The 27,990-nt window shown below is 39.9% G+C and overlaps 1 protein-coding gene across 10 annotated transcripts in view; it reads left to right on the forward strand.

Moving 5' to 3' along the window:
• Positions 1-27,990, forward strand: part of LOC105605916 (ATP-binding cassette sub-family C member 4-like) — a 168,986-nt gene that overhangs the window by 119,507 nt on the left and 21,489 nt on the right. For all 10 annotated transcript variants that reach the window (XM_060394598.1, XM_042254991.2, XM_060394599.1 and 7 more), the window contains 4 exons: positions 4,550-4,650; positions 5,731-5,922; positions 14,994-15,149; positions 26,460-26,549. In XM_060394598.1, the coding sequence (XP_060250581.1) occupies positions 4,550-4,650; positions 5,731-5,922; positions 14,994-15,149; positions 26,460-26,549 (539 nt within the window). The remainder of the gene's footprint in view (positions 1-4,549; positions 4,651-5,730; positions 5,923-14,993; positions 15,150-26,459; positions 26,550-27,990) is intronic.

Below are 27,990 nucleotides of genomic sequence, written 5' to 3' on the forward strand. Positions count from 1 at the left end.
AAAGTGCCTCCAGCAGACCTGTGGTGTCTTGGGCCCCTGCTTTGGCTGGCCCGGACCATTCTTTTAAATTTTACCGGTTTACACAGTTGTTTTAGTTTACGGTGTATAGCAAAATGAATCTGAAATACGTATACATATATACTCCTTTTTTGATTCTTTTCCCATATAGGTCATTACAGAGTTCCCTGTACTTTACATTTGTTTCTTATTAAATATCTATTTTAATATTTTATATAGTAGTATGTATGTGTCAAGCCAAGTCTTTTAGTTTATCCCTCCCTCCCCTTATCCCCCAGTAAGCATAAGTTTATTTTCCACATCTGTGACTCTACTTCTGTTTTGCAAATAAGTTCATTTGTTGCCTTTTGTTAGAATTCTTGTATAAGCAATATCATATTCTATGTTTCTCTGTCTGACATACGTCACTTAGTATGATAATCTCTATATCCATCCATGTTGCTGCAAATGGCATTATTTTGCCCTTTGTTATGGCTGGATAATATTCTATTGTCTATATGATACCACACGTCTTCCTTACCCAATGCTTGGTTGATGGATATTTAGGTCACTTCCATGTCCTGGCTATTGTGAATAGTGCTGCAGGGAACATTAGGGTGCATATATCTTTTGGAGTTATGGTTTCCTCTGGAGATATGCCCAGTAGTGGGATTGCTGGATGACATGGTAGCTCTGGTTTTAGTTTTTAAAGGAATTTCCATATCATTCTCCATAGTGACTGTACCAAGTTACATTCCTAGCAACAGGGTAGGAGCATTTCTTCACATCCTCTCCAGCATTTATTGTTTGTAGATTGTTTGATGATGGTCATACTTACTATGTGAGGTGATAGTTTTAGTTTGCATTTCTTTAATAATTAGAGATGTTGACCATCTTTTCATGTGCTTTTTGGCCATCTGTATGTCTTCATTGGAGAGTGTCTGTTTTAATCTTCTGCCAATAGTTTGATTGGGATTTTTTTCATTGAACTTCATGAACTGTTTGTGTATTTCAGAGAGTAATCCCTTGTCAGTCACTTTGTTTGCAAATATTTTTCCCTATTCTGAAGTTGTCTTTTCAGTATTGTTTATGGTGTTCTTTGCTGTACAAAATCTTTTAAGCTTAATTAGGTCCCATTAGTTTATCTTTTATCTTCATTACTCTAGGAGGTTGATTAAAAAATATCTTGCTGAAATTTATGTCAGAGAGAATTCTCCCTGTGTTTTCATCTAAGAGTTATATATTGTCTGGTGTTACATATATGTCTATAATCCATTTTGAGTTTATTTTTGTGCATGATGTTAGGGAGTGTTTTATTCTGTTACACATAGCTGGCCAATTTTCCCAGCACCGCTTATTGAAGAGACTGTCTTTATCCACTGTGTATTCTTGCTTCCTTTGTCATAGGTGACCTTAGGTGCACGGGTTTATCTCTGGACTTTCCATCCTGTTCCATTGATCTGTATTTCTGTTTTTGGTGCCAGTAGCATATTGTTTCAGTTGCTGTAGCTTTGCAGTATAGTCTGAAGACAAGGAGCCTGATTCTACCCAGCTTCAAGTTTCTACTCTGCTTTTCTCAAGATTGCTTTGGCTTTTCATAGTATTTTGTGTTTCCATAAAAAATGTAAAAGTTTTTGTTCTAATTCTGTGAAAAATGCCATTGGCAGTTTGATAGGGATTGCACTGAATCTGTCCATTACTTTGGGTGGTATGTTTATTTGTTTGTTTGTTTATTGTAGGTCTTTGTTGAGAACTTTTATCTTTTTATCTTTCTTTAAATTGGTTGAGGTCCATGCAACTGTAGTAAGCTGACCTTCTGAATATTCCAGGTAGTGTCCTATATGTGGATGGAGAGAGCCAAATTTACTATTAAGCTTTTTGTACAGCTTAGGGTTTAGGTCTGACTTTAGGGCTACTTGGATCTTTTGGTTGTAAGTGCCTGGTGTACTGAGCAGAGAAAGATTCTCTGTAGCAAAGAACAGTGTCCTCACTGCTGTGTAGGTACCAAATGAGCAACTGTTGGGGTGCATGGCATGAATTCAACATCCCTAACTATTCCATAGTAATAGCCCTGAATCACAGTCTTTGATAATGGAACAACGAGAATAATACTTTAGATTTAAAAGCACTGGCTCTTAGAACCCATTCCCTTGTTTTTGTGGTTGCAACTGCAACTACATTGGATGTAGAAAGTGAAATTGTACAGTGAAAATTGGAGCCATGAGAATAAAAATCTGAATAATGACATGTGAAAGTGAAAGTCACTCAGTCGTGTCTGACTCTTTGTGACCCCATGACCTGTTGCCTGCCAGGCTTATCTGTCCATGGAGTTCTCCAGGCAAGAATACTGGATTGGGTTGCCATTTGCTTCTCCAGGGGATCTTACTGACCCAAGGATTGACCTGGGTCTCCTGCATTGCAGTCGGATTCTTTACCAACTGAACCACCAGGAATGACCTTGAATAATGACATGACCCTCACCTATATAATACCATAAAGTGTATCTCAATCCAGTTGGAATTAATAGGATAAATGACAGAAATCATAAGGACCTACTAGAATCAAAAGAGATTCGGAAGAGCTGGCAATAATACACAGAAGAATGGTACAGAAAATATCTTAATGATCTGGATGACCATGATGGTGTGGACACTCACCTAGAGCCAGACTTCTTGGAGTGTGAAGTCAAGTGGGCCTTTGGAAGCATTACTATGAACAAAGCTAGTGGAGGTGATGGAATTCCAGCTGAGTTATTTCAAATCCTAAAAGGTGATGCTGTTGAAGTGCTTCACTCAATATATCAGCAAATTGGGAAAACTCAGCAGTGGCCACAGGACTGGGAAAGGTCAGTATTCATTCCAATCCCCTGGATGGGCAATGGCAAAGAGTGTTCAGGCTACCATAAAGTTGCACTTATTTCTCATGCTAGTAAGGTTATGCTCAAAATCATTCAAGCAAGGCTTCAACAGTACATGAACTGAAAACTTAGAGATGTACAGGCTAGGTTTATAAAAGGCAGAGGAACCAGGGAACAAACTGCCAACATTTGATGAATCATACAGAAAGCAAGAGAATTCCAGGAAAACATCTGCTTCATTGACTACACAAAAGCCTTTGATTGTGTGGATCAGTACAAACTGTTGAAAATTCTGAAAGAGATAGGAATGCCAGACCACTTTACCTGTCTCCTGAGAAACCTGTATTCGGGTGAAGAGCAACAGTTACTACTAGACATGGAACAATGGATGGGTTCAAAATTTGAAAGAAGTATGACAAAGCTGTATATTGTTACCCTACTTATTTAATTTATATGTAGAAAACATTATGTGTAATTCCAGGCTGGATGACTCACAAGCTGGAATCACAATTGCCAGGAGAAATATCAATAACCCTAAATATACAGATGATACCAGTCTAATGGCAGAAAGTAAAGAGTATGAGAGTCTATAGTAATAAAATATCCCACTAATAGAAAGAAGAATTGATGCTTTTTAATTTGGTGCTAGAGAAGACTCTTCAGAGTCCTTTGGACTGCAAAGAGATCAAACCAGTCAATCCTAAAGGAAATCAGTCCTGAATATTCATTGGAAGGACTGATGCTTAAGCTGAAGCTCCAATACTTTGGCCACCTGGCACGAAGAGCCAACTTATTAGAAACCCTGATGCTGGGAAAGATTGAGGGCAGGAGGAGAAGGGGATGACAGAGGATGAGATGGTTGGATGGCATTGCCGACTCAATGGACATAAGTTTGAGCAAGCCCCAGGAGATAGTGAGGGACGGGGAAGCCTGGTGTGCTGCAGTCTGTGGCATCGCAAAGAGTCAGACACAACTTAGTGACTAAACGACAACAACAACATTGTTAATGCTCTCTAAATTCATAGCATTTTAAAAATTTACTTCTTCATGTGGCTCCACTGGGTCTTAGTTGGGACACGCGGGGTCTTCAGTCTCAGTTGTGACAGGCGGGCTTTGGTTGCAGCACGTGCGCTCTCAGTTGTGGAATGCGGAATCTAGTTCCCTGAGCAGGGATCAAACCTAAGCCTTCTGATTGGGTGCTTGGATTCTTAGTTATTGGACCACCAGGGAAGTCCCTCATGTTTGTTTTTTTTTTTTTAACTGTATTATTATCTCAATCAACAGAAGTAATTTTATGAGTAATAATATCATTACATGCAAATGATTGAAATGTTATAAAGGAGTCTTTTCAGTACTATATATAAAATAGAAAACTAAAAATGACCTGTATTGCAAAGGGAACTCCAGTTGATACTCTGTAATGACATATATGGGAAAAATAACTTTAACAGAGTGGATTATATATATATATGTGTGTGTGTGTGTGTGTGTGTGTGTGTGTGTGTGTGTGTATAAAGTATATATATATATGGCTAATTCACATTACTGTACACCTGAAACTAACACAACTTTGTAAATCAACTCTACTCCTTTAAAACTCATAAAAATAAAGGAGTCTTCTTCATAAAGTGACAGAAGGAGCTGCATGAGAAATCGAGAAGGAGACTGACTTTATTCCTCTCCTTTCTCATTTAGCTTTGGATCTCGGGCAGGTTGGCCTGGTGCTGTCTCTCACCTTCACATTCACAGGGATGTTCCAGTGGTGCGTCAGGCAAAGCGCTGAAGTGGAGAATATGGTGATGATTATCTTTCCATTCTTAGCATTTTCAAGTCTCCTTGCTGTTAAATGGCATAAAAGCAATTCTTATGTAAAATAGTAAAACTGTTATTTCACATCGTAGTTAACAAAGTTTTTTTTAACATTCTTCATCTGCTTAAAGTTAATGTAAAATAAAATATATACATCTTCTCTCAGTCTTATGTGTGCCATGTCAGAAGGCTTTATATTCATCACAAGCTGTCCTCAAATACAATAAATGTCTCTGTAGGAGAGAGGTTCTGAAATCCTGGAGAGAAGCTAATTTCTTAGCAGCTTGGTTATCTTTGTTTCTTAATAGGTGATTCCTCATATTTTGTAAAATAAAGAATTCAGGTTTTTAAGGTTTCTTTAATTAATATGTTCCTATCTTCTGCCCTTCCCCCATTTTATCATTTATTCTCATGTGTGTTGAACACCTGAAATTTCTGGTGGCCCTTCTTTCTGGTAGGATAAGCTCCCTCTCAGAAAGTGCTCTCAAAGGTGTGGAGCCATGGTTGTTTAGGAGGCCTTGGTCAATATGTAAATTATGCACTTTTGAATATTTGCAGCTTCTCCTAAAGGGAGAAAAACAATAAAAATGAAATCTTTCCACTTCTCGCTTCTAATAGAATAGAAAATGACTAATAATTAAATGGAGGTTTGATGACCATCCAGTTCTGTTATCTGTAATACGTGACCCTTCTGTAGCCACACATTACTGACTGGTGTCCATAAATATTCTTTTCTTTGAAAAAATGCTCTTGTTTTTCATTCAGGTGTGAAAAGTAGATCAATAAAATCTTACCATTCATTTCTCTAATTCTTTTAGTGTTAATATAAAGTTGGAGGAAGTGGCTGTAAGGAAAAGTATTGAAGATGACAAACAAATTTGCAGTTCATCCAAGGCCTCATCAAACTCTTGTTTCTGTCCTTTGTGGATGCTAAGACCTGGGATAGTCTGAACCATATAAAATCAGATATAAAGATTTTAAAAAGCAAAATGTCTCATTTACATTCTCTGAACATCCATAAACAAGACTCTCTGATACTAACTCATGTGATGTCATATGTGTTTCAGATGATTTCAGTAGAAAGGGGAATTGAGTATACAGACCTTGAGAAAGAAGCACCCTGGGAACTTGAGCATCGTCCACCGCCATCCTGGCCCCATGGAGGAGAGATTGACTTTTATCATATTAACTTCAGGTACAGCTTGGATAGGCCTCTGGTATTGAAGAACCTGAGAGTACCCACTGCCCCAAGAGAAAAGGTTAGTTTAAGCCATTTGCCTCTTTAAAATCCAGCTAAAGTTTTAGCACCACATCTGCTCTTGGTTTCCTTGTCGGTATGTTGGAAGTGGGGGGAGGGCTGTTTGTACCTCATGGATGCAGATTTAATCACTGATATGTAGATGAATCTTTCTTGGAAACTGACCATGGAATGGGGATACAAGCATTTTTTAGATATTTTTTCCATTCTCCTGTTGTTGTTGTTTTGGTTCAGGATGGGGAACAAGCATTTTTCATCCCCTGTATTATGAGCTTCCTCATGGTGCTTGGTGGGCCCTGGGCTCCTGGGCTCAATTTTAACCTGACCCAGGACACTATATGTGACACCTGATTATTCATACAAAGTCTGGGAAGTCAGTCCTAGCTCCCTGTCCCTAATTCTCCATGGTCTCCTTTCCATCTTTTCTTCTTTGTATTTCTAGAATCTTTTCTTCCTCCCATGGTGGCTTTTGTTTGCAACCTGCTCCTGTCTCTTGGTCTTTTCTGTAGACTTGTCCTCCTACACATCCACACTAAGCTGCCATCCCCCTGCCCTCCCCACCCCCCCACAGACTGCTTCTTTCTTTAGCACAGATCTGATCCTTACTGGGCTGGGAGAGCTGCTGCGGGAACCAGAGCACAGCCCCAAGTCCACTCCAGCAGGGGTCATGGGGTGAGCTCATTGTTACTAGAGTGGAGCCCAGAATCATGACTCAGTCAGGAGTGAGGAACCAGGGCCTGTGATGGAGGCAGAACCTAGAGATTTGCTCAAAGTCAAAAGCAAATTGAACAGAGCTGGGAAGATCCACATGGGAGATGGCAGAGAGGCTTGTGAACTGAACCGGCCAGTGTCCATGGCTGCTGTGATGTTCCTTTATACTCAACTTGAGACCCTTGGCCTGGACCAGGGCAGAGTACTTAAGAAAAGAATAAACCAGAGCAGACAAGTTGATAGGAAGCTCTTCCTCACCTCCATCTGCAGCCAGACTATCTCCTGACTAACACACACCACTACACTCAGGTTGTGCGTTGGTTCTCCCAAAGCACCACATCCTTCCAGCTTCTAGTCTGCCCTCTGCCTCAGAGACCTTCCCCTTTGTGATCTGGATGGTGAAAGTCTCCTCATTTTCTGAGGTGACTCTAATGCATCTTCAAGACCCTCAATTCTTCCTTAGTGTCTTATATACTCTTTGAAGGTAGCATTCACAGTACAACTATGTTCAAAGCAGCCCAAAGTTGAAAAGAACTAATCCTTACAATGAAATATCCAATGTTCAAAAGGAGGAAAATGCTGACTTATGGCTAAACCTTGACAACATCTTCCTAAATGTCAGACACAAAAGGAACAAATACTCTGATTCTGCTTATGTGAGGTGGTGAAATTCTATGAATGTGACACAGAGTGGTCAAATTCAGGAAGACAGGAAGTAGGATGGTGGTCTCCAGGGACTTGGTGAGTGGCAATGGGGAGTTGTTTGTTTAATGGTTATAGAATTTCAGTTTTATGAGGAAAAAAAAATCTTGAGCTTGGTTGCACACCATGTGAATGTACTGAACGTTAAACCATCCACTTAGAAATGGTTAAGTAGTTAAATTTTATGTTATGTGAACTTTATCATAATTAAAATGTAAGATAGCATCTGTGTTGTGCTTTGTAATTTGAGGTCTGTATCTCACGGTACCTTGAGGCTTTTTAAAATCAAGGAGCATCTTATTTTCATCTTTGTTCCCGAAAGTGGCATTCTGCAGGGCTTAGAGAGGGTGCTGAGGAACTGCTGTCTGCAGGGTGAGTAACACACAGGTGTGAGCAGCCAGTAACCAGAAAATGCACACAAGACAACTGCATGAACAACTGAAAGAACTGCTCTTTACCTTTTTCCACCACAACCCCAGTGGACTATAGCTATAATTTAATGAATGATACCCTTGTAACATGAAAATACATATTCAACTTATTGCCAAAAGGATACCCAGGGAGCAGCTTCAGTTAGTTGCAGCACTAAAGGTGACTCGTAATTATTTCCAGTTCCATCGCAGTTCAGGAAGAGGCTGAGGACTGTTTTGTTGGGAAAACATTAACCATAGCTCTTGATACAATCCTGTCCCTGAGAGTACTGTAGGTGATGTTGGCTTAGTCTTAGATAATGTGTCTGTCAGATTTCCTGTTGTAAATGTGATTCTGTTAACTTGCACTTGTCTTCATTTTCCCCAAAGCCATAAAATAGGAATTATTTAAGAAATTGCAGCACAACTTACGAACATAATAGATTCTATTCTTCCTTCTTAAAAACTGCAAATCATAGGACTATTGAGATTCCGAAATATTTGAGGGCAAATTGAATTTGGAAACTGAATTAATGACTGTGGTAGCTTGACTTTTGATCTCTGACTTGGTCTATTCCCCGTATCACAGATCAGTTCAGTCGCTCAGTTGTGTCCAACTCTTTGTGACCCCATGGACTGCAGCACCAGGCCTCCCTGTCCATTACCAACTCCTGGACCTTGCTCAAACTCATATCCTTCAAGTTGGTGATGGCATCCAACCATCTCATCCTCTGTCATCCCCTTCTGCCTTAACAACGTTAGCTTCATTTCTGTGTTTGGAGATAATACCCATGCAGCGTGTTCAGGAAGTGATTCGACTCCACCTGTGAACATCCCAGGTTCCCTTTCCTGCTACCCTGTCCCACCTCATCACTCTGGGTCACCCCTATGGTACTGGGTTTGATTGAAAGAGGCTGGTGTGGGGGATGTGGGAGTGAGCCTGCCTAGCCGAAATGGGGCTTTATTCTCTTTCCATTGTTTCCTCTGCTGTCCTAATTCCTGAAAGTTAGAGTCAATAGGAGAATGTAGTAGGTACTACATAGAATTCTAATTCATGGAAGAAATAGCAAGTAAAACTAAAAACCCCAGATGAGGTAAATAGCACCTTAATCTTCCCAGTTAGATTCTGAACACTGGTTGCAATTTTCATTTAGACGGTTTTGTGGTTGATTTAATGATTTTAGAGTTCTAGGACATTTTAAAGCATTTATCCAGCTCTCAGGATAGACTGGTTTTGGTTTGTTATTTTTTTCTTGCTCAGAGCTCTTACTTCCATAATACACTTTTAAAGATGCTTACTAGACCTTGCTGTAATGTGCAAAAATATTAGTTTCCTACATTTTCTCCTTTTTTTGCATAGTATCTCCTCAGCAACCCCTCTCCTCACTCCAGATTGTCCCACTTCCCTTGCTGGCTTTCTAATTCCTTGTGACTCAGACTGTGGTGTCAGGGCCAGCAGCTCCTACCTCTCTTGGAGCTTTCTATAAAGGCAGAGTCTCAGGCCCATCCAGACCTCTTTACTCATTTGAACAAGACCTTCTGGTAAATTCCTTTCTCTCTCATAGGCATTTCTTATGAGTGATAACCTGTGATTTCTATTAAACATCCTTTGACAGGTTAAAGTTGAGCTCAGGAGTTACCCAAGTCCCTATTATGACTGAGATGAGGCTCTAGAAGAGCCACTTCCCCTATAGATTTACTTGCTTTCGTATTCTGCAAATTGCGCTTATGCTTTATAATTCAACTCTGTGTGATTCCACTGCATTTCTTTGCATCCTCTTGGTGGAATCTCGTCTTCATCACGGGCAGTTTCCATCCTGCTCCCGCCTCCCCTACACGAGCCTCCTGCAGGGACTGGAGGGATTTCCCACAGGCTCAGCCCTGCCTGGACCTGGAGTCAAAGACAGCCCAGTGCAGCTGTGTATGTGTGGCTCTTTCACCACCTGATGGGATAAAGAATGAGTCTCACTCCCCAAGCAGGGCAGGAGGTCTGTTTGGTTTGTCTCCTGGGGAACCATTGCCCCACTTAGCTGCAGGTTTCTCTTCCAGCCCACCTGGGGTGCTGGTTCTTCCTGCTGACAGCCAGCCCACCTGACCTCAAGTACTCTCTCTGCTCAGTGATGTCATCCCTCTTGTCCCACTCACCGTGTTATATGTACCCATGTCCACATCATGCTCAACTCTCTGGCCACAGGATCTCTATGGTAGGCCTGTTCCTTTAACTGCAGCTACACCTCTCCCCACTTTCTCTGTTCTAGCTACACAGAGACATGATAAGGTACCAGGCCGTCCAGGTTTAAGGAGTTCATTAGCAGAATGGAAAGAGGCTGACAGATGTGGGTTTGAATCTCATCCTATGACTTAGTGGACTCTGAAATTTCAGGCAGACTAATTAAGCCTCAGTCTTCTTTTGGAAAAATGGAATTGATAGGACCTAACCTGTAGGCTTGTTGTACGACTTAAACAAGATAAGACATGTAAAGCACCCAGCACATGGGTCAGAGTAAATGCTTGACCAATGACGGTTGTAGTTTTTATACTGTATAAAATGACCATAACCACTTACATGGTGGAAGTTGTTGTCTGTCCCATGAGAATGAGGTGTTGGCCATTCGAAGTTTTATTTATGGCTGTAGGATCCATCTACCATGTTTACTTTTGTCCAACTTATCATATGTCTAAATAATATGGTGATAGATTTTCCATAAATTCTCTGGCCTGATTAAAAATCCCAGCTTTCTGTAGAAGCTTCTTTGTCTCAGGGCTCCACAGGGAATAAAAATCAGAAAAAGTCAAGTCCAATACAAATCCTGCTGTCAACATATACAGGCCAGTTGAAGAAACAAGAAAATAGGTATATTAGATTTATAAGCTAGAAGGTGGTCAGAATTTTTATAGAATATTAGGAAAAGATAATACAACACCTGTTAGTATTGGGATAAGCACACATAGGGGACAGGGACAGCATTTGTGAAGAATTAGGCATGTGAGACAGACTTAGTGATGTATGGTCAGGGCTTCAGCAGGTGGAAATGCATGTGTAAGGCATTCTGGGAGGTGAGACCAACATGAGCAAAGGCACGAGGCCCTGATCCAGTGAGTGAAGAACTAGGCACCTGCAGAGCATTCAGGGAAAAGAACTACCAGGTGTATAACAGAGATTTTCATATCCAACCCTCACAACTACCTAGTGACCCTAAGGAAGCTGACTCATGTACATGAAGGATGGAGAGGTCAGTGGGGATAGTTTTGTAGAAGAGATGTCCTGGAATGGAATGACATAGAGCCAACCTTTGGGGATTTAATCTAAGAAGTGAGAGCATGTGGACCCGAGTGCGCAGGTGCAGGGGACAGGGAGTCAGGAGCTGTTGTGTTTCCAGTAAGACGTCCTGGGAAATTGACTCCACTTTTCGGAATCAAACTGATGTCAATTAAAACAAAGCTATAATACCCAGGTTTATGAATGTGCAGGGAAACAGGTGGAAGTTGAAAATGGTATTTTTCTGGAGGTTGGCAATACTTAGCAGCTTTCTCTTAAAATGTACGTACCTTATTCTCTGCAATTCCACATCTGAGAATTTATCTGAAGGAAATAATTAAGGTTGTTTGCAGAGACTGAGCTTCAGGGATATTTGACACAGAGTTATTTATGATAGCAAAATATTGGAGATTGTCTAAATATCTACCAGTAGGAGTTTGTCAAATAAATAATCACATATACTGTAATGTTATATAGCCATTTAAAATAAATATTTTTATGAAATTCTAAATGAAGATACATTATAACAGTTCAGTTGAATTCAGTTGCTCAGTCGTGTCCGACTCTTTTTGACCCCATGGACTGCAGCATATCAGGCCTCCCTGTCCATCACCAACTCCCGGAGGCTACTCAAAGTCATGTCCATTGAGTCGGTGATGCCATCCAAACATTTCATCCTCTGTCGTCCCTTTCTCCTCCAACCTTCAGTCTTTCCCAGCGTCAGGGTCTTTTTCAATGAGTCAGCTTTTCACATCAGTTGGCCAAAGTATTGGAGTTTCAGCTTCAACATTAGTCCCTCCAATGAACACATGGGACTGATCTCCTTTAGGATGGACTGGTTGGATCTCCTTGCAGTCCAAGGGACTCTCAAGAGTCTTCTCCGGCACCACAGTACAAAAGCATCAATTCTTCAGCACTCAGCTTTCTTTATAGTCCAACTCTCACATCCATACATGACTACTGGAAAAACCATAGCTTTGGCTAGGTGGACTTTTGTTGGCAAAGTAGAATAAAATAAAAATTTGAAATTCTAAATGAAGATATATTATGTTCATACTAATCATATTTTGTTTAAATATGTAAATTTGTATCTTTATAAATTTTTATCTTCACATAACACAAGTCTGGAAAATCAAAACATCAACATCTTAAGATTGGTTTTATCAGACTTCTAGGGTATATCTAGTCTTTATTTACTTTTCAAATTCATTTGCACTGATTATGATTAAGAAAAGAGTTTGTTTTATTTTGTTTTTTAAACGATAATGCAGCCTGACACTCAGGTGGTGAATGTGGATCTTAAAGTGAGGGATTGAGCCATGAAACACTGCAAGAGTAGAGTCTTCAGGGCTTGGCAGCGTGCTGGACTCAGGGAAAGCTGGAAGGAAGGTGAACAGTTGTGCCTATGAGCCTGGAAAGAAGTAGAGTGGGGAAGTCAGAGGTCATGGCTGTTTTATGTGGGGCATCAGATGTTGATCATGTTGAGTTTGATGTGTGAAGAGAGATCCAGGAGCAAGTGTCTAACAAGTTGGTGTGGTCATCAGAGATGAACCCTGGCCTGGTTTCCTGCACATTCACAAACCTGGGATTTATAGCTACATTTTATTGGACATCAGTTTAATTTCAAAAAGTGGTGTCATTTTCCCATGACGTCTTGCTGAAGACTCAATAGCTCCTGACTTCCTGTCTTATACTTCCCACTCTGATCCAAGTGGTACGAAAAACAAAGGAGCTGTTGTGAAGCAGCTAAAAAGAGATTTTTTCCAAGTGTCTTTGGTGTTAGGAATGTAAACTTACTGATACTGGTGACACTTTACATGTGGAATTGGTAAAACCCATTGGTGACCCAGATAAGGCATTCAGACTATATTAATAAGTTTAATGATTTAACTGTAGAAATAGCCAGAGCCAGGTTTTTTTTTTTCCTTTGAGTTGCCTTTTTTGGAGGGAATGTGTGGCCATATAGCATGTGGGATCTTAGTTCCCTACCAGGGATTGGACCCATGTCCCCTGCAGTGGAAGCTCAGAATCTTAACCACTGGACTGCCTGTGAAGTCCCTTGTTTCTTATCATTCTCCTCACTGGAGTTTGGAGCTCACAGTCCTGTGGTCATGACTGGCACTCAGTGCCCTTACATATCTCAGCCCATTATCCAAAGTCTACAAATGTTCCCATTTGCACAGATGGATCAGTGTCAGTAGAGCTGATAACATGGGAACATACACACATTCTCATGGATGCAGTTGTCACCTGTGTCTTAACGTGTGTTGATTTATGTATGAGAACACCCAGACAGACAGACAGACACATATTTTTATTGTGCTTCACAGATAATGCTGCTTCTTTTTCTTTTTTTTTTTTTAACAAACTGAACATTTATGACAACCCATTGTTGAATAAGTACATTGGCACCATTTTCCCTACAGTATTTGCTAACTTCATGCCTCTGTCAACTTTTGCTAATTCTCACAATATTTCAAGCCATTTTATTATTATTAAATTTGTTTTTCTGATCTGTGATCAGTGTTTTTTAGTGTTACTACCCAGTAAAGGCTTAGATGGTGGTTAGCATTCTTTTAGCAATCAGTATTTGAAAACTAAGGTATGAATATTGTTTTTCATACATAATACTATTGTGCACTAAGTAAACTACAACATAGTATAAACATAATTTTTTACAAAATAATTGTATTTATTTCTCTTTGGCTGGGCTGGGTCTTTGTTGCTGCTCTGGTTCCTTCTCTGGTTGCAATGAATGAGGGGTCACTAGTTGCAGTGAGCAGCTCTCTGGTTGCAGTGCCCAGGCTTCTCTCTGCGGTGGCTTCTCTTGTTGTGGCTCCCAGGTCTTGGGCGTGTGGGCTTCAGTAGGTGTGGTGCACTGGCTTAGTTGCTCTGTAGCACGTGGGATCTTCCCAGATTAGGGATTGAACCCATGTCTCCTGCACTGATGCATACTAGTTACTCAGTCATGTTCAACTCCATTGTGACCCCATGGATTGTAGCCTGCCAGGCTCCTCTGTCCATGAAATTCTCTAGGCAAGAATACTGGAGTGGGTTGCTATTTCCTTTTCTGGGAGATCTTCCACACTCAGGGATCAAACCTGAGTCTCCTGCATTGACAAGTATGTTCTTTACAGCTGAGTCACCAGAAAAACCCCAATCTTACCATTAGCACACTGAATTTCTCTCTGCTTTTGTTTTAATGACTAGACTGCTACTTGACATGTATCTTTCCAAGGTGCAATTGCAAGTATTAAATTGTTTATAACATACCTTTTGAACTGCTCCAGTGAAAGGTCCCATATAAGTATCAAATGTTGTGTTAATGTTGACTTTATTATGTGCACTTTGTCTACTGTCCTCTGTGTTATAAGACACTGAGATCTGCATTTTATAATTTTAAGATATTTCCTTTCAAGATATAATATAATTCAGATATTAAATATTAGGAAGCTTTTTAGTTTTTCTACCAAAGAATAATTCTTATTACATAATAGGCCCTTGAAAAAGTGAATACTTGTTTTTGTATAATACTTCTGACTTTACTTGTTGATATCTCCATAAAATTAGTCACATAATTCTCCAGGCTATAGGAATAAAGCCAATTTAAAGGCTGACTTCTTATGGAGCACTTAGGAGATCGCTGACCTTTCACTGCCAGCAGATTGTCATATTTAACTCTTCTTGGGACTAGGGGACTCTCAACCAGGGGACAGTTGTCAGTGTCTGAAAGTTTTGGTTGCCACTGTTTATTTAGGGGGTGCTACTGGGTAGAGTTCAAGGCTACTGCTAAACATCCTACAATACACAAGACAAGCCTTCTTCCCCCAAGAATGCATTATCTGGCCCATAATGTCAACAGTGCCGTGACTGAGAAACTGATAGACTACTCTTTATATAGAACTTTTAAAATTCATCATCAATAACCAACATTTCTCCCAGGTTTGTTGCGTTTTGTTAATTCTTACTCTCTTCTGGATCTCTTTACAGCTTGGCATTGTAGGAAGAACAGGGGCTGGAAAAAGTTCCCTCATCGCTGCCCTTTTTAGATTGTCAGAACCTGAAGGTCGTATTTGGATTGATGGGCTCTGGACAAGCGATATTGGACTTCATGATTTAAGGAAGAAAATGTCAGTTGCACTTCAGGTATGCACTCACATGTTCTTTTCATAAGCCAGCTAGCTTTACTTATTTTTTATTTTTTTTCAAATTAAATGAAAGGGTTAATCCTTTTTACACCTAGTAGAGCATATTTTTAGCAGCAGGTATTTTCAACAGATACTTTCATCATATACTAGATTTTATTTCTTTGTTTATTTGTTAGTTTTGTGTGCATGTGATTTAATAACTTACTGAGATGGATTTCTGGACTCAGACTTCCTCAGGTTCCACAGTTTTATCCACTCATAACCACATAATTCTGAGAACAAAAGGGTAAATTGTTTGTTTAGCGCTGGAGAGGTTCTTATAGGGAAATACAAATTTTAAGTGTCTTCCAAATAGAGCTTTGCTGTAGGAAATGAAGACATCTTTTCAAAGTTGATTATGTCCCTGGAGGGTGTTCTGTGAAACTGTGGGGCTTTGAGAATTGCAGAGTGTATGGATGCTATGGGGAGACTTTGACAAATCAGCCGTTAATATAATAATTTTCTCCAGGCACTATAGAATAGTGAGGAAGAGAAAGGGACTTGGAATTCCACCTCTGTGCTCCTCAGTTTTCTGTCTTATAAGGCAGCTAACAGTACCAACCCTTCGAGCTGTTCTGAGGGCAAAATAGGTCAGTGCATGGTATAGAGTGCTTCACACTGAGACCCAGTGTGTGGCTGCTGGGATGGTGCAGCACTGAATTGACCGTCTCTCCCTCAGCTCTGCTTCTGTTTTCTTTTCTTCTGCTTCTTAAAGAAGTGTGACTTTCAGAGAGTATGTTGGAAATTGAATTATGTGCACAGAAGAAGCTCCTGTCTTTCCTTGTGATTTATCCACTCAACATACTTTAATGAATATTTACTGAGCAATTACTATCCTCCAGGTATACTGTTGTTCAGTTGCCCGGTCGTGTCTGACTCTTTGCGACCCCATGGACCTCACCATCTCCCAGAGTTTGCCCAAATTCATGTCCGTTTCGTATGGTGATGCCATCCAGCCATCTCACCCTCTGTTGCCCTCTTCTGCTGCTTTCAGTCTTTCCCAGTATCAGGATATTTTCCAGTGAGTCAGCTGTTTGCATCAGGTGGCCAAAGTATTGGAGTTCAGCTTCAGCATCAGTCCTTCCAGTGAGTATTCAGGGGTGATTTCCTCTAAGATTGACTGGTTTGATCTCCTTGTAGTCCAAAGGACTCTCAAGAGTCTTCTCCAACACCACAGTTGGAAAGCATCAATTCTTTGGTGCTCTGCTTTCTTTATGGTACAGCTCTGACAACCATACATGACCACTGGGAAGACCATAACTTGGACTAGACAGACCTTTGTCGGCAAAGCGATGTCTGCTTTTTAACACACTGTCCAGATTTGTCATAGCTTTCTTGCCAAGAAGCAGTCATTCTCTAATTCCATGGCTGTAGTCACCATCCATAGTGATTTTAGAGCCCAAGAAGAGGAAATCTGTCACTGCTTCCACCTTTTCCCCTTCTAAAGGCCATGATGGGGCTAGAAGCCATAATCTTAGTTTTATTAATATTTAGTTTTAAGCTGGCCTTGTCACCCTTTCCCTTCACCCTCATCAAGAGGTTTTTTAGTTCCTCTTCTCTTTCTGCCATTAGAGTGGTATCATCCAAATATCTGAAGTTGTTGATGTTTCTCCTGCCAGTCTTGATTCCAGCTGAAACTCATCCATCATAGCATTTCTCATGATGTTCTCAGCATATAAGTTAAATAAACAGGGTGACAATAAACAGCCTTGTTGTACTCCTTTCTCAATCCTGAACCCGTTAGTTGTTCCATGCAGTGTTCTAACTGTTGCTTCTCGACCTGCATGCAGGTTTCTTAAGAGACAAATAATATGGCCTGATATTCCCATCTCTTTAAGAGTTTTCCACAGTTTGTTATGATCACACAGTGAAAGGTTTTAGTATAGTCAATGAAACAGAGGTAGATGTTTTTCTGGAATTCCTTTGCTTTCTCTATAATCCAGCGAATGTTGGAAATTTAATCTCTGGTTCCTCTGCCTTTTCTAAGCCCAGCTTGGACATCTTGAAGTTCTTGGTTCATGTAACACTGCAGCCCAGCATGAAGAATTTTGAGCATAACCTTATTAGCGTGGAAGATGAGTGTAACTGTCCAGTAGTTTGAATATTCTTTAGTACTGCCCTTCTTGGGAACTGGGATGAGAATTGACTTTTTTTCCAGTCCTCTGGCCACTGCTGGGTTTTCCAAATGTGCTGACATACTGAGTGCAGCACTTGGATAGCATGATCTTTTAGGATTTTAATAGTTCTACTGGAATTCCCTCGCCTCCACTGGCTTTGTTTGTGTATGCCAAGTCACTTCAGTCATGTCTGACCCTCTGCAGAGTCCTATGGACTATAGCCCACCAGGGTACGGTCCATGGGATTCTCCAGGCAAGAATTCTGGAGTGGGTTGCCATGCCCTCCTCCAGGGGATCTTCCCGACCCAGGGGTCAAACCCATGTCCCTTATGTCTCCTGCATTGGCAGGTGGATTCTTTACCACTAGTGCTGCCTGGGAAGCCAGGCTTTGTTCATAGTGATGCCTTCTAAGGCCCACTTGACTTCACACTCCAGAACGTCTGGCTCTGGGAGAGTGACCACAGCATGGTAATTATCTGTGTTATTTAGGTCCTTTCTGTACAGTTCTTCTGTGTATTCTTTTCATCTCTTCTTGATCTTTTCTGCTTCAGTTAGGCCTTCACCATTTCTGTCCTTGGTTGTGTCTAGGTATATAGCCAAGGGCAATGTAGGCCAGGTGTCCCGATCTTCCATCCTGCCCTCTGTTTTGACAGACTTGCTGTTTTTCTTTTTTTTTAATTTTGAGACTTTATTTTTGTACTCCATAATCATTTGCCTATCAAACAAAACTCAGAAAAACACCCTCTTGAGATGGGAAACAGAGAAGAGATGAGACACAAAGAGCCAGGCAAATGTGCTTCCTGGAATGTGAGTGTAATGTGCCCTGAAATGCCTGTTTATTAGGAAGCATTTCAGCATGGCATCCAAAGGGAAGGAGAACGTGGGCTTGGGTCTTATGACTGAGTACAGCTGTTGCTTCCTACTGGTGGCCTCTAAAATACCTGGAATTACACTAAGTACTCTTGTTTTTTTTTTTTCTAATTAATTTATTTTTAATTGAAGGATAATTGCTTTGCAGTATTGTTTTGGTTTCTGCTGTATATCAACATGGATCAGCCATAGGTGTACATATGTCCCTCCCTCTTAAACCTCCTTCCTACCTCCCACCTCATCCCACCCCTCTGGGTTATCACAGAGAACTGAATTTGAGCTCCTTGCATCATACAGCAAATTTCCACTGACTATCTGATTTTACATATGGTAATGTGTATGTCTAAGTACTTTTGAAACCAAGATATAGCTTTACAGACTACAGTGAAATGCCACCTCGCACCCCTTAAGACATCTATCAGAAAAGGAAAATGAAAGGGAGAAAGAAAGAAAATGGGTTGGCAGTATTGGCAAGAATGTAGAGAAATTAGAATCCTTGTTTGCTGTTGGTAGGAATATAAGATATTGCAACCGCTATGGAAAACAAGTTGATCATTTCTTGAAAAAGTTAAGGATAGAGTTATTATATGATCTAGCAATTGTGCTTTGGAGTATAAACCCAAAAGAATTGAAAGAAAGATCTTCGAGTGATACCTGTACATGCATGTTCAGAGCAGCATTATTCTCAGTAGCAAAAAGGTGGAGGCACCCAAAGGTCCATTGACAGATGAATCGATAAACAAAATGTGGTGCATATGCGTATACAATGGAGTATTATTCAGCCTTAGAAACGAAGGAAATTCTGACTTGTGCTACAACACAGATGAACCTTGAGGAAATTAAGTGAAATCAGCCAGTCACAAAGGACAAACACAGTATGATTCTACTAATATAAAGTACCTAGAGTACTAAATTCATGGAGACAGGAAGTCGAATGGTGGGTACCAGGAGCTGCTGGGAGTGGAGCGTTGTTGTTTAATGGGTACAGAGTTTCAATTCTGAAAGATGAAAGGAGTTCTGTGGCTGGATGATGGTGATTGCTTTACAACAGTGTAAATGTATTTATTATCACTAAACTGTGCACTTACAGGTGGTCAAGCTAGTAAATTTAATGTGTATTTTACCACATTTAAAATTTTTTTCAAAGGTATCCCTTTCAGGAAAAATGGAAAGAGCTTTTTGGAACATTCAGTCTCCATATTTAAAAGTTCCCTCTGGCTATTAGTTTCATGACTTATAGTTACAGTAGAAAATAAATGAGTTTAGATTTCCAAGTTTTATGTTTTGATGATACTCATCTCTTAAATGGCCAAGTGAGATTAGTTAGTAGAAATGAAGGGCATGTCTGTAAAGTCCTTTCATTTCCTTTGATGCAAAGCTTTATAAACATGCCCTGCCTTATTTTTAAAGCTTCTTAATTGGAAAAAGTTGTATGCTTGTGTACATAAAATAGCTCAATAAATAAAGAAATAACAGAAGATCCTTGGCTCTGCCAATAATGTTTGGAAGGACATCTGAGCAAAGACTAAACATGGCTTTGCATCAACATGGTTCTGTTCTGTTCTGTTGATTTCCACCCTTCCTTTGAGCATGTTCAATGTACGCACTCCAGAGAGCATCCTTACAAAATAGTGCCAAGCTTTGTATACATGTAGATTCCTCTCTATATGCTTTTGTCTCTAAGGTACAATATTGGTTGATAAAAGAGGGAATATCTGTAGAGAAATTGCAATGTGCATAGTTCCCAGGAAATCATTCCAGAGGCAGCCAGGGAGAGAATGTTTGTGTAGACCGAGTGTCAATGTGACCCACAGATTTATTCTTGCTCTGCCTCAGAGGGCTGTGGGGCCTTGATGACATCACTCAGCTTCCAGACTTCAGGGTCCTCATCTTTAAACCAGGTCTGGGAATCATTGCCACACAGATGTGTTGTGAAGATGTATCTGGGCTTCCCAGATGGTGCTAGTGGTACAGGACCTGCCTGCCAATGCAGGAGACATAAGAGATGCAGGTTCAATCCCTGGGTCAGGAAGGTCTGCTGGAGGAGGGCACAGCAACTCACTCCCGTATTCTTGACTGGAAGATCCCTTGGACAGATGAGCCTGGTGGGCTATGAATCCATGGGGTAGCAAAGAGTCTGACATGACTGAAGCAACTTAGCACACACAACTGGGTGAGGTAAGGTTTGTGCCCATGTTTGGTTCTTGGGAATGCTCAGTCCTCAGGATCTGTTATTATTCTTAATGATTGGGTTACTGACCTTTGAATATTATTTCTGCTTAAGTAAAAAGAGTAATACTTTCTGGAATGACTTTACTCTTTAATTTCTCTTATGTGTTCATGGTGCTTGGTGATTTTCTTTATATTTATTGTTTACAATATAAACTGAATTGTTGGTATAAATATAAATAGTAGAGCAAAGAAACAAAAATCAAAAAAACACAATAGGAATTTGTGGGAAGGCGTAACAGAGAAATGTATCTAACGTTTCCACCAAAAGCAAGAAGAGAGAATGACACTTGTACTTTGATTTCATTTTCCCCTCCCAGCAGCTTCTTTCCTGACCACCACCTTGTACACATTGTTACTTACCAAGACCTCTGGCCTTCTTTCTCAGCCCTCCCACACTCTTGGCTATTTTCTCCCTCTCCTTGAGGATCTCCTTGAGGATACAGAAATGTAGCTCTCATTTCTGCTCCTCTGTGCTTATTACAGTCCCTGACAAGTACTGATAAGAATTTCTAACATTTGTGGAATCATTAACATGTTTTAACCCCTTATCCTATCATTTCCTGCTTAATCCTCACAATTCTATAGTTATCCTTACCTAACAGATTTAAAAACTGAGGCCCAGGGGGCTTGTTCCACTTATCAAGTAAGGGGCAGAGCCAGGAGTCAGATTTTGTGTGTGTCTGATTATTTTTTCAGTGTTTCAATTGTATAGCAAATTAGTAGTGTGTATTTCTTAAGCACAGGTTTTTAACTTATCCTTCTCCTCCACTCTCCTCTTTGGTAACCATTAGTTTGTTTTCTATGTTTGTGAATCTGTTTCTGTGTTGTAAATAAGTTCATTTCTATCAGTTTTTAAGATTCCACATATAAGTGATCGCATATGATATTTGTCTTTCTCTGCTGACTTATTTCACTTAGTCTCATGATCTCTAGGTTCATCTATATTGCTGCAAATGGCATTATTTCATTCTTTTTATGGCTGAATAATATTCCTCTGTGTGTGTGTGTGTGTGTGTGTGTGTGTGTGTGTGTGTATACATCACATCTTTATCCATTCATCTGTCCATGGACATACCTTGGCTATTATAAATACAAAAGTTGTGAAAACTGGGGTGCATGTATCTTTTTGAATTAAGGTTTTTATGTTTTCCAGATATTTGTTGAGGAGGGGAATTGCTGGATCACACAGTAACTCTTTTTCAATTCCTTAAGGAGCCTCCATACTGTTTTCCATAACAGCTGCACCAATTTACATTCCCACCAGCAGTGTGGGAAGGTCCCCTTTCCTCCACACCCTCTCCAGCATTTATTATTTGTAGATGTTAAATGATGGTCATTCTAACCAGTGTGAGGTGATACTTCATTGTAGTTTTGATCTGCATTTCTCTAATAATTAGTGACTATAAAGACAACTCAGCATAGAATAATTGATGCTTTTGAACTGTGGTGTTGGAGAAGGCTCTTAAGAGTCCCTTGGACTGCAAGGAGATCAATCCAGTCACTCCTAAAGGAAATCAGTCCTAAATATTCATTGGAAGGACTGATGCTGAAGCTGAAGTTCCAATACTTTGGCCTCCTGCTGCGAAGAACTGACTCCTTAGAAAAGACCCTGATGTTGGGAAAAATTGAAGGCAGGAGGAGAAGGAGACGTCAGAGGATGAGATGGTTGGATGGCATCACCAACTCGATGGACATGAGTTTGAACAAGCTCTGTGAGTTGGTGATGGATAAGGAAGCCTGGCGTGCTGCAGTTCATGGGGTTGTAAAGAGTTGGACATGTCTGAGCGACTGAACTGAATAATTAGTGATGCTGAGTATCTTTTCATGGGTCTGTTGACCATCTGTATGTCTTTGGATAAATGTCTGTTTAAGTCTTCTTTGCATTTTTGATTAGGTTGTTTGTTTCTTTGATATTGAGCTGTATAAGCCATTGTTTATACAGATATTGACTGTATTTATATAGACTAGAAACAAAGTATCAGAAAGAGAAATTAAGGAAACAATCCCATTGACATCACATCAGAGGAAAAAAAAAAAACACAACAGAATAAACCTACCTAAGGAGGTAAAAGGCCTGTATACAAAACCTGTAAGACACTGATGAAAGTAATTCAAGATGATACAAACAGATGAAAAGATAAACTATATTCTTGGATTGAAAGATTAAATATTGTTAAAAATAACCATACTACCCAAGACAATTTACAGAGTTAATGCAACCTCTATCAAATTGCTAGTGGCATTTTTCACAAAACTAGAACAAAAAAAAATTTTTTTTTAATTTGTATGGAAACAGAAAAGACTGCAAATAGCCGAAACAATCTTGAGAAAGAAGAACACAGCTGGAGGAATCACAGTCCCTGATTTTAGACTATATTACAAAGTTACAATAATGAAAAAGTGTGTTACTGTCACAGAAACCAGACACATAGATTAATGGACCAGAATAGAAAACCCAGAAATAAACCCACACACTTATGGTCAGTTAATCTAAGACAAAAGAGGTAACAATATGTAATAAAGAACAGACAGTCTCTTCAATAAATAGTGTGGGGAAATCTGCATGACTGCATGTGGAAGAAATAATTAGAACATTCTCTAATACCATATAAAAAATAAAGTAAAAATGAATAAATGAGCAAAGACCTGTAAGACAAGATACTTAGAGGAACACATAGGCAGAATACTCTTTGACATAAATCACAGCACTATTTTTTTTTTTTTTGGACCTGATCCCTAAAGTAATGGAAGCAAAGCAAAAATAAACAAATGTGACCTGGTTAAACTTAAAAGTATAGCATGAAGGAAGCCATTAAACAAAACCAAAAAGACAACCTATGGAAAAGAAGACAATATTGCAAATGACATGATCAGCAATGTATTAATTTCCAAAATATACTAATAGGGTTCAAAGTAAATTTAAAGAGATTCCCAACTCCAGAGGCTGAGAAGCAAACTACTCTGTTTGTGCAAGACTTCAGGTGGCTGTTGACTGTGGTCCTGATAGAACTGCTTCATATCATGATTTCATGTGCATGCATGCACACACACACACACACACAGAGGAACAAAATGTCACAAAACAACATTCCTATTGCTCTGTGCTCTGATATTTTCTGTGATGCCAGTTCTATTCTACTTCATATAAAAGACAAAATGATGATCAGTATACACAAAATTAATTTCATAATCCACTGACTACATCTGAAGTTTGACAGACACTGTCCCTGCCTGTCCCCCTGTTGGGCTGGGCTCCTGGTCCATGTTAGCATCACATCAGGAACTTCATTGTTGTTTCAGATTGTCACAGCAACCTTGCAAGGCTAACCCTAGTTTCCAGTAATGGAACTGTCTTGGAAAGATAAATAATTTACCCTGAGTCTAATAATTAATGAGAAGTTGAATCAGAACTTAGAACTGTCTGACTCCAAATTTATTTTTTGTTTTCAATAAATGTTAGTTAAACTGAATGATGTTCTCATGAGATATTTTCCCCAAAACATAACAAAAATTTAGTAAAGTCAGAAGATATGACTCCTTCTGTTTTGAGTCTCATTTGGAGAATATCAGTTTTTAAATGATTTTTGTCATTTATGTGTTATGGGCTAATAAGTGTCAGGAGAAGATATTCAAAATCTTACCCCTCCCCAGCCAAGAGCCCTTTGTCTTTACAGTGTCTTGTTGGCTCAGAGATGGAGAAAAGTCTGTTGGTTTGGTTACTCGAAATTAACTTGTCTAAGTGCAGAAAATTTGCATCTCTCTTCCCCTCAAATGAGTAGCAAGCAGTGATGCTTGTGTGTCAACACCCTGATTTAAGTAACCTGGGAAGCTGAGGGAAGACTCTGCAGAAGGGGGAGCCCAGTGCTGTTTCTTTGAGTTGCCCCACTCAGGTGAACCAGGCCCACATCATGTTCCCCGAATCCCTGTTACCTGTGATCCTGGAAGCAGCAAGGTTCTGGGGCCATCTCTCTCTCTCTCCCCCAGGCTTATCCCTGTCACTTTTGGTCCTGCCATGAACAGGTCAGAACTGGGGGAGGTATGATAGCAGCAAGGACCTGAGTAGGAACCAGAGATAGGGGAGTCGGGACATAGACCATCAGTCCTGAAGGGAACTTTAAAAGATGAATACTCTGTTCTTAAGAAGTACTCCTCAATTTGTGTTCAGAGTTTCAGGAAAAAGCAAAAATGAAAGGGTTCCTAAATAATTTCCTTAAACGCAACAGGGGGTTGAAGTGTATGCGTCCTTTGTGCTCAAGATCTGAAGTAGTTCAGTATATTCCCCAGGAAGAACGCCAGTTGAGATTACATTCAGGGAGTAGCTGCTTACTTGAAAGGACCTGGATAATGGAGGGAAGATGGAGAAGAGAAGGGTGAGGAATATTGGGGACCAGCCTCCCCTCACCTAGCCGGTTGTTTGTGTAAACTTCATAGATACAGCTAAAAGATGAGAAATACCCTGCATAGGGGAAACTGGGGTTGAAAATTACAAAGAGTAAAAAGTTTTTATAAAAATCTGGGGTACAATGATGGTTATTCTCCTGACAAGGAACTCTTACTATTGCTTAGATGGTTGTTAATCTTGGTTCCTAAATTCAAGAGTTTTAAGGGAAACTTTAAATTTGAGTCTCTGGATTTTTCAGTTCAATTCAGTAATAATCTTGGAATGTTGTATGTCCAGTGGTTTTCAATGCTTTGTAGGCTTATCGGTCACTTAATCACCTTTGTGCAAATGAAGCTCCCTACATAGTATATTTTTAATTTTGGGCTTTCCTTAGGGATATATCTGTTTTGGTGGCACACTGTCCTGTGCCTTCTGCTTTCATTTCTCGATCACTAGACTTAAGACTGAGACAAGAGGGAAAGAAGGTATGAGAGGCTCTCTGAGTATCATTCTTCATCATGACTAAAGAAAAGAAATATTTGTCTTCTCCATCTTTCTTCTCAGGCTTTTATGAAGTTGGGAGGAAAGTCCAGCCCCAAGGCCAGGCGGGATTTGAGGCTGGTAATTCCTAGCAGTTCCGGGCACTTGTGGAAGAGTCAGGTCTCCTCTTGTTCCCACACATGTGCCTCCCCTTGTCCTGCCCCCTTCACTGAAAGGAGCCTGTTGGGCTCTTCTTTGTTGCCCATATTCTTATGACCTGGCTTACCAGAGCCTTCCAGAAGAAAATGTAAATTGTCTACATGAGCTTATGTACAAGATTCTCTCTTGAAACTCAGGAGGTGTGTTTCCAGTTTAATTTACTGGTGGCTCCTCCTGATGATGAATAGGAAAAGCTATTTAAACAGTTTTATGATGGCTCACATCACAGTGGGTTTCAGGTCCTTCTGGCCTTGAAGTTAGTAACGAGGTTCTGTGAGGCAGATCATCCTGATGCACAGGTGAGAGAACGTGGGGACCAGCTGGTGCAGAATCAGAGGTGATCTCTCCATGGACAGAGGTGCCTCAGGCCCCAGGAGCTGACGTTCTCTTTGAATATGAGGGGATGTTCCATTCATACCTGGGGAGAGATTCCAGATCCTAGAAGACAGTCTGACCAATGGAGAAAATAGCCTAGTTTATTCTTCATTGCCAACGTATAAATATTGAATGGTTTTGCTTTGAAGCACAAACCTCAACTAATCATGCAGTTGATGTTTCCCAGTCACACCAGGATTGACACTTAATTTATGTAGATCTTGCTGTAAGCTTTCTCATGTGATTATAATGTCAGTTTGTGTGTGTGTGTTTAAGCAGATATTTATTACCAGAATGGCAACTTTTTAAAAAAAATCAAAATTTCCTTTCTTTTCTTCAGTATTTTTTTCCTTAAGATGAAAATACTTCTTAAACACTTTCTTCCTTTGGTGTTTAATAGTCCAGAGGATTTTTTGTAGCACACTTTGTACAATGGAAAATTATTTTAGAGATGCTGTTTTGTAAACATACATTTGTAACTTAAATATTAATAATTGCAGTAAATTTTGATATTTGGTATTTTCATTTTCTATAAGCATTGGTTTAAAATGAAAAGAGATTAAGGTACTAACATTCACTATTTTCTGGTATTTAGGAACCTGTTTTATTCACTGGAACAATGAGGAAAAATCTGGATCCCTTTAATGAGTATTTGGAGGAGGAACTGTGGAATGTCTTAGAAGAGGTAATTTATGTAATGTTGTTAACTTGTTAGCATCGGTATCTGTGTGTGCACATTCATAGCATTGCAGGTAATTAAGGGAAGCTTGTCATTTTAACTGTTTACTTTCTAGGAGAAGAGTGATGAGATGGGTACACCTAAAATGTGTGTACTGATAGTGAAAACCAACAATATAATTCCTCTTGTTTTCATTTTAGCTTTTTATATAGAACCCCAAGCAACTAGATTCATTATTTTGTCCTTAACAGAGCATTAAACTGGACATTAAAACTGTTGGATCAAATTCTATGAGTGACCTGGTAAATTAATTACCCTAAACACCCTCCAATGTTCATTTCCTTCCTCTGGCCTTCAGTTCAGTTCAGTTCAGTTCAGTCGCTCAGTCATGTCCAGTTCTTTGCGACCCCATGAATTGCAGCACACCAGGCCTCCCTGTCCATCACCAACTCCTGGAGTTCACTCAGACTCACGTCCATTGAGTCCGTGATGCCATCCAGCCATCTCATCCTCTATCATCCCCTTCTTCTCCTGCCCCCAATCCCTCCCAGCATCAGAGTCTTTTCCAATGAGTCAACTCTTCACATGAGGTGGCCAAAGTACTGGAGTTTCAGCTTCAGCATCGTTCCTTCCAAAGAAATCCCAGGGCTGATCTCCTTCAGAATGGACTGGTTGGATCTGCTTGCCGGATATCTAAGTGAAGACACTAGTTTTTCATTATTAACTGAAAGATAAACAAGATCATTCCAATAAAATGGTATGAAGTTTTATAAGAAAGTGTTTATAAAAGTAAATTATTTAGTTGGAATGTGATGATGATTACTTATTGGTGATTATATCATTTTAATGGTGCGGCATGAATGCAGGTAACAGAACCCTGGTGTTCTGGCTCAGATTTTACATGGATACGTTAATTTCTAGAGGAGCTCCTGTTATTTGTGTCATGTTTCCCCTGGCCCTACTTCACTGAATTTCCCTGCCCTTGCATGAAAAAAAAAATTGACTATTAAGTTGCTGTTGGTTTGTATATTTCAATACTAATTATTTTGTATATTAGTCCTAGTTTTGCAAATTGGTTCTTCTGATGGCAGAAACTTTAGATTTCTAAACCATAGACAGACTTCTAGTCTCCCATGGGATCTAGCTCAGTCTTTTGATTTTAAAAAAGTAGCACTTGATAATGTGAAAGTGAAGTCGCTCAGTCATGTCCAACTCTTTGTGACCCCATGGACTGCAGCCTACCAGGCTCCTCTGTCCATGAGATTTTCCAGGCAAGAGTACTGGAGTGGATTGCCATTTCCTTCTCCAGGGGATCTTCCCGACCCAGGGCTTGAACCCACATCTCCCACATGCAGACAGACACTTTACCGTCTGAGCCACCAGGGAAGTCAGCACTTGATAAATAGGTGCTAAATGTTTGGTTGATTTCTTCATTTTAGAGAAATAT

The sequence above is a fragment of the Ovis aries genome, chromosome 10 (assembly GCF_016772045.2).
Source record: "Ovis aries strain OAR_USU_Benz2616 breed Rambouillet chromosome 10, ARS-UI_Ramb_v3.0, whole genome shotgun sequence".
In the NCBI taxonomy this organism is placed as follows: Eukaryota; Metazoa; Chordata; class Mammalia; order Artiodactyla; family Bovidae; genus Ovis; species Ovis aries.